The sequence below is a fragment of the Solanum tuberosum genome, unplaced genomic scaffold (assembly GCF_000226075.1).
Source record: "Solanum tuberosum cultivar DM 1-3 516 R44 unplaced genomic scaffold, SolTub_3.0 scf00168, whole genome shotgun sequence".
In the NCBI taxonomy this organism is placed as follows: Eukaryota; Viridiplantae; Streptophyta; class Magnoliopsida; order Solanales; family Solanaceae; genus Solanum; species Solanum tuberosum.
The window spans coordinates 872,145-881,063 of NW_006239096.1; the positions used below are offsets into that span (position 1 = coordinate 872,145).

General features: G+C 30.7%; 1 protein-coding gene across 1 annotated transcript in view; it reads right to left on the reverse strand.

Annotated features, from left to right (window-relative positions):
• Positions 1-4,687: 4,687 nt before the first annotated feature.
• The window catches only part of LOC102591366 (serine/threonine-protein kinase Nek6-like), a 6,857-nt gene continuing 2,625 nt past the window's right edge, over positions 4,688-8,919 (reverse strand). Inside the window, exons 3-13 of the mRNA XM_006354211.2 lie at positions 7,000-7,065; positions 6,838-6,884; positions 6,700-6,745; positions 6,539-6,619; positions 6,418-6,460; positions 6,286-6,335; positions 6,046-6,127; positions 5,912-5,961; positions 5,752-5,825; positions 5,609-5,660; positions 4,688-5,519 (exon numbers count right to left, since the gene is read on the reverse strand). Of these exons, the coding sequence (XP_006354273.1) occupies positions 4,737-5,519; positions 5,609-5,660; positions 5,752-5,825; positions 5,912-5,961; positions 6,046-6,127; positions 6,286-6,335; positions 6,418-6,460; positions 6,539-6,619; positions 6,700-6,745; positions 6,838-6,884; positions 7,000-7,065 (1,374 nt within the window). The 3' untranslated portion in view covers positions 4,688-4,736. The remainder of the gene's footprint in view (positions 5,520-5,608; positions 5,661-5,751; positions 5,826-5,911; positions 5,962-6,045; positions 6,128-6,285; positions 6,336-6,417; positions 6,461-6,538; positions 6,620-6,699; positions 6,746-6,837; positions 6,885-6,999; positions 7,066-8,919) is intronic.

An 8,919-nucleotide genomic window follows, 5' to 3' on the forward strand; every position in this document is an offset into this window, starting at 1 on the left:
TACTTTGAATAGCAAATTAAGTCCAGTAGCTCCTATATTTGTGCCTAAATGTGTGATTGCAAAGAAGAATGAGTCAAGGGTCTTAGTGTCAAATACAATTGATTTGGGTGAGGATTTTCTTGATGAAAATGAGGAAGACAATATGCTTGATGTTGGCGAGGATTCTCTTGATGAAGATGAGGAAGATATGTTGGACATGTGCTTTGATAGAGTGGATAGGGAAGGAGATATATCACCTAGGCAACAAAGAAGTGGAAGCAACAGAAGCAAAAAGAAGACACATGGAAGGCAACATAGTTGGGACAGTAAAATGACTGAGGAGTTTGTTCCAAGACACCTACCGATGCGACAGGCAAAGCAGAACCATTTGACAGTATCAATAGGTTCAACAAGATCCAATAAATCCATAAAGAAAGTAGGAATTATCAAGTGTTGTTGGATAGGTTTGAAGAAGAAGACAAGAGAAAAATACTTCAAGTTACTTTTGATGGGCAATCAATCTTTTTTAATTCATGCGTTTGCAATAGAAAGTTTGAGGCTGATAACTCAACTTTCTTCTTGATTGGCATATTTTTGCATTATTTAAGCATCCTCATTTGTAATATCATCATGAAGTGTATTACAAACTCTGTGGTGATAAAAAAATACTTAGTTCTCTCTAGCTCTTATTTTCTTCACGCTTGCTAGGTAGTAGACACTTCATTAGGATTAGTAAGGTAAAGCCTAACCTCCCTTGCTTGCAGTTATCCATATTGATATTTTTTATGTTTAATAAAAGGCCACTAGACACTGTCTAGTGGTAAATTTGCGGGGGAAAAAATTTAGGGTAAAACAGCCTAGTAATTTTCTCTTTGACCTATGTTATCTTGACAAAACTTGATCTTCCTTCTTCACATACATCATTTTGATCAGTGATGTTATGATTAAAAATAAGGTTAAAATGTTCTAGTTTAAATGTTCTACTCACATGCAATTTATTAAGACTATTTTGGGTTAAAAAGATAATGAAATACAACAACATAATATAAATAGTTCATACACTTGGGAGTGTTGAACTATCTCCACACAATATGTTAGTAATTAAATTATTGTTTCCCTCTTCTCCTTCACGTGTTTTTTCTAAAATTAATCTCTAGGGCTACAATTAATTAGCACCATACGTGTCTAGAAAGATATACACATGACTATCTCATTTATTTAATGAAGTTTAGATTGACTAGAATGAATTAGTCATTTTAATCTTCTAGGAAATGACTATCAAATAAATTTAAATAGTGTGACGTTATATAAACATGATCATTCTATGTAATTAGAACTAAGTCAAGAGAAAAAAAATTGGTTTTTAAATTAGAGTTGCTGCTGAAATCATCCACATTATTTTCTCTCTTTTGTTGGAATATCTCTCACTTTCTGCTTAACTTAGCTATAGCTATATAGCGTCATCCTCATTATCTCTGCCAACGTCAAATATATGAAAAATTAAAAGAACAAGATTTTATAATTTTTCTCTTTCTTATACGTAATTATTTTAAGATTTTTTTAATAATTACTTAAAAAATTATAAAATCTTGTTTTTTAATTTAATTTTAATATACAGGTGTATTTAGTATGTATTTATTAATGTATATAGTATGTGCTAATTTTTACTTCAATTGTAGCATATGAGAATTTTCTTTTTCTTCATGTTTTACCTTCAATATGAATTACATATACTTTAAATTATTTCTCAAAATCTAAGATTATACGTACATCACTTAATATGAATACAGACAGTGGAGAATATAGAATAAGATGAAGCCTACCTACTTGGTTTGTTCGAAGTAGATAGATCAAAGAAACGAAATTAATTAGGTGGTTCTTATGCCACTTTTGATGGTATTTCATCAATAGGTAGGGTGAATTCGAAGGTTCCTTATTCCGGTTGTAAAGCGGAAGAAGAGGGAGAATGAGCACAGCCCCACTAGCAGCTTGAGTTTCTTTTTATCAATATGAGGCGATTGTAACACAATATATAAAACTCGTGATTCAGACAATCCAATCTTTCGCGTATAAGGCGTAAGCCCCTAAAAATGAGTTTCCATAAATGAGTGATCAAAAGATCAAATTACTATGCATATCTTGGTGGTTGTTACTTTTAGTGGTCTTAATTCTTTTTGGTTGACTGACGATGATAGTGATGTTACATCTATGAATGCACATGTATATATATTATGGAGGTAAGATTGATTCCTTTCTACTTAGTTTTAAATCATAACTGAAAGCCCTTAAGCTATTTCATTCCTTCTGTGCTAGCGTTCGGTGGAGGAACTGTAAGAGAAGATCGAAATTTGTGTTCTAACTCACTTTAGTGCTCCATTATTTATCATCTGAATCAAAGTCATTTCAACTATAACTATATGTCGGTGTTTCCTTCGGACACCAAATTCTGCATCGGAGTATGATTGAAATTCGGGGATCTTTCTGGCCATAGTAAATTAGTTGATACAGAGAGAAAATCTGATCACAATTTGAAAAATAAAAATCGTTGAATGATATAGCGCATGCATGGACGCTATATCGAGTTGATGGAATGAGACCCTAATTAATTAAATACGATGTCTTTTATTTTTTTTCTCCATTTTCTAGGAGAAAAACAGATGGGGGCTACCCCAAAAATTCCCCAAAGACACTAGTATCCTGGGAGCAATGAAGTGAAGATATTTCAGCGCAACGAAGGTAAAAACCCAATGAATTCTGATCCTCGTTCATCACGATTGGCTCTCACTAAGACAAAAGCTTTTGTCCGAAATTCATTAGCAGTTGTTTGGTGTCCAGCTAGGCTAGACCTTTTTAACTGAGTATTTAGGCTTGTTTTCACTTACATTATATCTTATGTATTGTCGGAGATTGCATGTATAGGCCTTCGCATATGAAGTCTGGGTGGTTGAACATGTGGCTAGTTGTTGTTAGATTGATGATGGATTTATATCTTATTTCTTTCAATTGTCCCTTTGATCCTTATCAACTTACAAAGTTACATTATTGATTTCACAAAGGACAATAGTGGAAAATACGGTTTAAATTATGTTCTTTAGTTATCTTAATAACTGTACATTGCCTCACAAATTTAACTAATATAGAATATAAGGAGTATATTGATATATTCTTACTAATTATGACGTTTAACTTCATATGAATCTTTTACTTTTTTTTCATCATATGAATTTCATTATGTAATAGTTTTTGTGTCAACATAATAGAAATAAATTATAATAACTTCTGGAATCACATGGCCTTAGCCTTTATTAGGGGTATGCACTATTCCGATTAAGTCGAAAAAAGAAAATTAAATCGAACCAATTTTTAATTTGAAGAATTTTTGGGCGTAGGTAAACTTTGAAATTTTACTGAATAAATTCATATTAAATTTTGAATTAAATCTTAAATTCCCAATATGTCCATCAAGTCAAGTTATTGGTTAATAAGTTAGATTAGTTATTAATCTAAAATTATATGACTTAATTGAAGTCCAATTACATTTGGGTTAGTTTCTTAAGTTGACAAGACAAGCCCAATCCATGCTCTTCAAACCCAAGATCCACTAGAATTACTTGAAGACCAAAATACCTCAAGCCTTATCTCGTGCCTATATAAAGAGGTCTCCATACAACCAAAAAAGAAAAGGATAAATAATAGGAAAACTCTCCTCTTCAGTGGTGATCCACAAGTCTTCCGTATACAAAGAAGTCTTCGTCTTCACGTGACAAGCTACAATTTTCCATGCCTCCAGGATTATGATCAAAGCTCGGCTCCGTGTTTGTGGTAAAATTCCAAAAAGTACTTCATCGATTTAAGAACAAAGCAAATGTTGATGGTCGTGGAGAGAACAATCAGAGGTTTACATATTTTTATATTAGATTTATAAGGACCGTAACCCCGCATAAGCTATTGAAATTAAATAGTACTATTACACTATTACTTGTCACTAATTTTCTTGTCTTAGATTGCTACTTTTTAGGAATGAAAAATTGGTCATTACAATGTTATCTATTGTATTGTATAATCAATTAATCAAAAGTCTTTCTTTCTTAAACTCCATATTATCCAAACATCTTCGTATAAAAAAACCAGAAGGATTATTATTTTTTCTATAAATTGATGTGGTATATTATAGAGTTCTTTTTGGTTCGTATAAAAACAACAGAAGTATTATTATTTTTCTACAAATTGATGTAATATATTATAGAGTACTTTTTGGTATGTTATATATCTTACATTTTTGTGTCAGTCGTTCTTTCTTTTAAAAATTTCATGTTCACTGAAAAAATATTGTTCTTATAAAATGAAATAGATTGAAATGTCTTTTTTTTATCAGATAATGACCATCCTCATTTTACACTTATTTATATTCATTTATTAATTTACTTATTCAAAATTATTGTTAGATCAATACTCTTTCTTTGGTACATTAAACTCAGACAATTACTTTCTCTATCTGAAATATTTAACTCTTTATTTTTTGCAAAGACACTTTTGAAGCTTGTGAGCACACTAGTAATACTCACTCAACTTTGAATAGTACACTTAGAAAGTCACTCAATTATTAATGTTTCACTTAAAAAGTCAATCAACTAAATAAACTAATTTTTTTAAAATAATAAAATGCTCATTATCTTCATGCATACAAGATTAAATAAAAAATAAAAACCAATGCTATTATATTACAAAAAAAATATTCTCAACAACTAGGAGGCACTCTAAGTTTCTTCACTTGGATTTTGAAGATTCATTAATCCTTTTGTCAACCATATTGCTGTTTCTCTAGAAGAAACAACTTCTTCACCAAATGGTTTTAGCACACCAGCTAATTCCTCTAGCTTTTTATGCTTAAGTAACTCTGCACAAAGTTCAAGTAATGACTCTAATGCTTCTTCCCTTCCATTGCTCATCATACTATTGTTGTTCCCCTGTAACAAATTTAGTGTAGTCATTACTGAAGTATCACTCGATGCTCGTTTGTGACCATCGCGTTTTTCTGTATGCTGATTAGTACTTAGATGATGAATGGCTTTTGCTCTAACTTTATTGGCATGTGATGCAACTTCAACATATGGTTTTGGTATTCCTGATTTCTTATAAAAGCATTTTGTACCTTTCTTTCCATTAGTTTGCCTTTCAATCTTCTGAATTGTACCTTCAATTGTATTATCAGTCAAGGTACTTCTTGTAGAGCTTATGGAATTAGTACTTTCACTTTTCTTGACGGATATAGTTTGGAGTCCTTCATTCTCCAAATTTCCAATTTTCTTTGTCTGAACGTTAGATTCAGTACCTTTGAATTCATGAACAACTCTATCAACTGCAACAACCTTCTCGTGTTTTTTTGCTTGTCTAATATACTTGGAAGTTGAATTCTCGCGAGTTTGATCAGGATTCTGTTTAACTTCCTTCTTAGAACATACTTGAACAAATGCTGGTGACAAATTCTGATATTTAGCAATATATGGTTGTAAATGTGGATGCCTTAACAACTCTGCAGCCTAATATATATTCAGACACAAGAAGTAATAATGAATCAGTAAATATCTATGCAACATACATACAACAAAATGTAAGTAGTAACACGTACCGTAGGTCTATGTTCTGGGCTTTTTCTTAGCATGCTTTTAATCAATCGTTTCCTGGAACGAACAAATCAATATAAGAAATTGATGAAGCTGCAGTCACAAACTTAACGTACTATGGAAATGAGAAATGGATGTATCGTGTTACCATGTAGAAGAATATATGGTTGGAAGTGGAGATATAGTAGATCTGTTTATTTTGTTGATTAGCCCAGCCATATCCTGTTTTTCGAGTTAATTTCACATATGGCCGGTCACAGAACGAAACACATTATAGTTGTTTTAGTTTGTAAAGTTTAATGACTAACCGTAGCACGAAATGCAGTTTGATGGGCAGAAATTTCAAACATGCAACAACCTGAGAAGCAAACCATTATAATCAACGTTGATCAATTGAGAATGCAAAAATTGCACTTTTTATAAGTTGAAGATGATGATTTACCTAGAGACCATATGTCTGATTTATATCCATAAGGTATATCTGCTAGAAGCTCAGGACACATATATGTTGGAGTACCCACAATCTACATCACATTGAACAACTAAATAAGAGTTGTCTTATCTACTTCCTCTGCTTCAATTTATGTGACATTATATTTTGAGACGTCCAATTTGGAAAGAAATGATTGAGATGCATAAAATGAACAAGAACATTGCAATGCAATGAGGGAGGGTTTATTACCGAAGAGGCGAGATCATCTTTATTCAACAATTTGGCTAATCCAAAGTCACCTACACACATAAGAAATATCGGAAGCAACACAAAATTTGCAGCAAATAGACACTTATTATATGGACTATTTATACTTCATACCAAGTCTGATTTCATCGTCTTTAGTAAGGAAAATGTTAGAGCACTGGAGCAAAGCAAATGAAAACTATTAGTATGAGTTACTCCAAAACTCTACAAATTTTTTTTAAAAAAAGGGTCATACTTTAAGATCTCTGTGAAGAACACGATTCAAGTGAAGGTAATCCAGAGCCAGTAACAACTGAATCAACCATTTGCAAAGTCTCTGTTGGCAAAACAAAAGTAAACTTGATGAGTTCAAAATCCGTTTTGTGTTTTGTTGGAAATTTATTCTCATTTTTATACCTCTTCATGAAAAAATGTTCCTCTGGCTTTTCTGATCATATCAGCCCTGAAAACAAGTACAAAATCTGTCAAGAAATACATCATAATTATTGACTAAGATAAAATTAATGCTAATTTAGGCATGTTTAGGAAACTTACATGTCTCCACATTCACAATAGCTTGTAACAATGCAGACAAAGGAGTCCTAATTATGTATAACAACACATAATTTTTTTTAGCTTTCTACATGAATATGTGTACTAAATAAAAGAATATTAAGTCCATATAGAAAATTTTGTTAATTGTATAAATATATATACCTTCTCTACCCATGCATTCTTGTACTCAATAATATAAGGGTTATCTAGCTTGGCTATCAAATTCATCTGCAAAAATCAAACTTAATTTAAGGTCAGATAAACAAAAAGGTGAGATAAGAATAACTATTCTTACAAAAAGAAAAATAATAATTATTCAACTCTCCATAATTTCTTGTTTGATAAAGCGTAACTAAAATTCCTTCTCATTCATCTTGTCTAACATGTCATATTATTGATCAACTTAGAGCCTGTTTGGATTGACTTTTGGCTTATGACTTATAAGCCAAAAGCCATAAGTTAGGATTTCTAACTTATGGCTTTTGGCTTATTTTTGTTATTTTGGCTTTAAAATAAGTGTTTATAAGCATTTTTTAACTTTACCCAAACACTTCTATTTTGGCTTAAAAGCACCTAAAATAAGTCAATCCAAATGGGCACTTATTCCAATTCTATTAGTAATGTAAAGCCATTTTGCTAATATTATCTTCCATCAACGGGTCGTTTGGTTAGGAACAAGTTATTCCAGGATAACTAGTCGTGGGATAAGTTATTTCGGGATAAGTTGTTCCACCATGTATATGGGATAACTTACCCCATCACTAATCTATGACAAAATTGTGGGACAACTACTCTAATGACTACCTAATACCTCCAACCAAATATTGGATAAAATAATTCTACATTTTATCGTGAGATGATTATAACTTATACCTCACACCAAACAAGTTGAGTGATACTTATGTTAGGCAACTTTGCTTTATAACCTTGAACAATTTTCAAAGAGAAACGATAGAATTTTCAAAAAGTGATATTTTAACTTTTAAGTCATCTCAGGTTTCAGTCGAGGCCGCTATTAGTTTTGAAAAGAAATAATAGAACGAATCTTAGTTGAAAAATTAATATTGGTAATTCAACTTCAAATTTCATAAAATTAGTATTGTATTTAAAATTATCATTTCAAAAAGTTAAATTAATGTCATAATCTCCAAAATAAGTTGTAACCTAAGGTTCTTGTGATTGTCCCATCTTGTCTAGACTACGTGGTAAATAAGTGGAGAAAATGATCAAAATGATCCTTGATGTATAAGGTTGCTTTATTTTGATCCTTAATATATCCTAGGAGATTGAAATAGTTCTTCATGTATGACAAAAAGGGTTCAAATTGATCCTTTATCCTAAACTTAACAAATTTGTCCCAAAAAATGTTAAATATAACGGTGGATCCCACATAACTTACAAATCCACTATTTTGTAAATTAAGAAGAGAAAAATAGTGGATTTTGTAAGTTATGTGGGCCCCACAGTTATATTTAACACATTTTGTCATACATGAAGGACTATCTCAATCACCTAGATTATATTAAGGACCAAAATAAAGCAACCCCAATACTTAAAAAAACTTCTCTGTTTTTTTTTAAAAAAAAAAAAATTAACTGGCCCTCATTAATTATTGACATGTAAAAATTTACCATTATAATGTTTGGTATACATTTGTTATTGATAAGAGACATTTTCATTTAATAAATAAATATAGAAAAAATTGAAAACTATGACAGAAAGAATAATTGATTGACAGTATGGACGAAAAGTTGTTAGTTATTTCTAACATTTATAATCTCTACCAAACATTTTACATTTCTCTTTTTTCTCGTACATTGTATTTACATACATTTTCTCCGTTCATTTTTATTTATTTATTTTTAAAAAATTGTATTTCTCTAAATGAATCATGATTAATTTAAGTAGTATAAAATATTTTTGTTATATATTAAAAATAATAATTATTAAAATTAATTTTAAAATATTAAATAAGTAAAAGTGAACGAAAAAAATATTAACCAGATAAGAAATTGTTGCACCAAAATGTATACATTTGGTGAAAGCAGGTCATGTTAGGTGTGCGACATTCCTTCATATTAA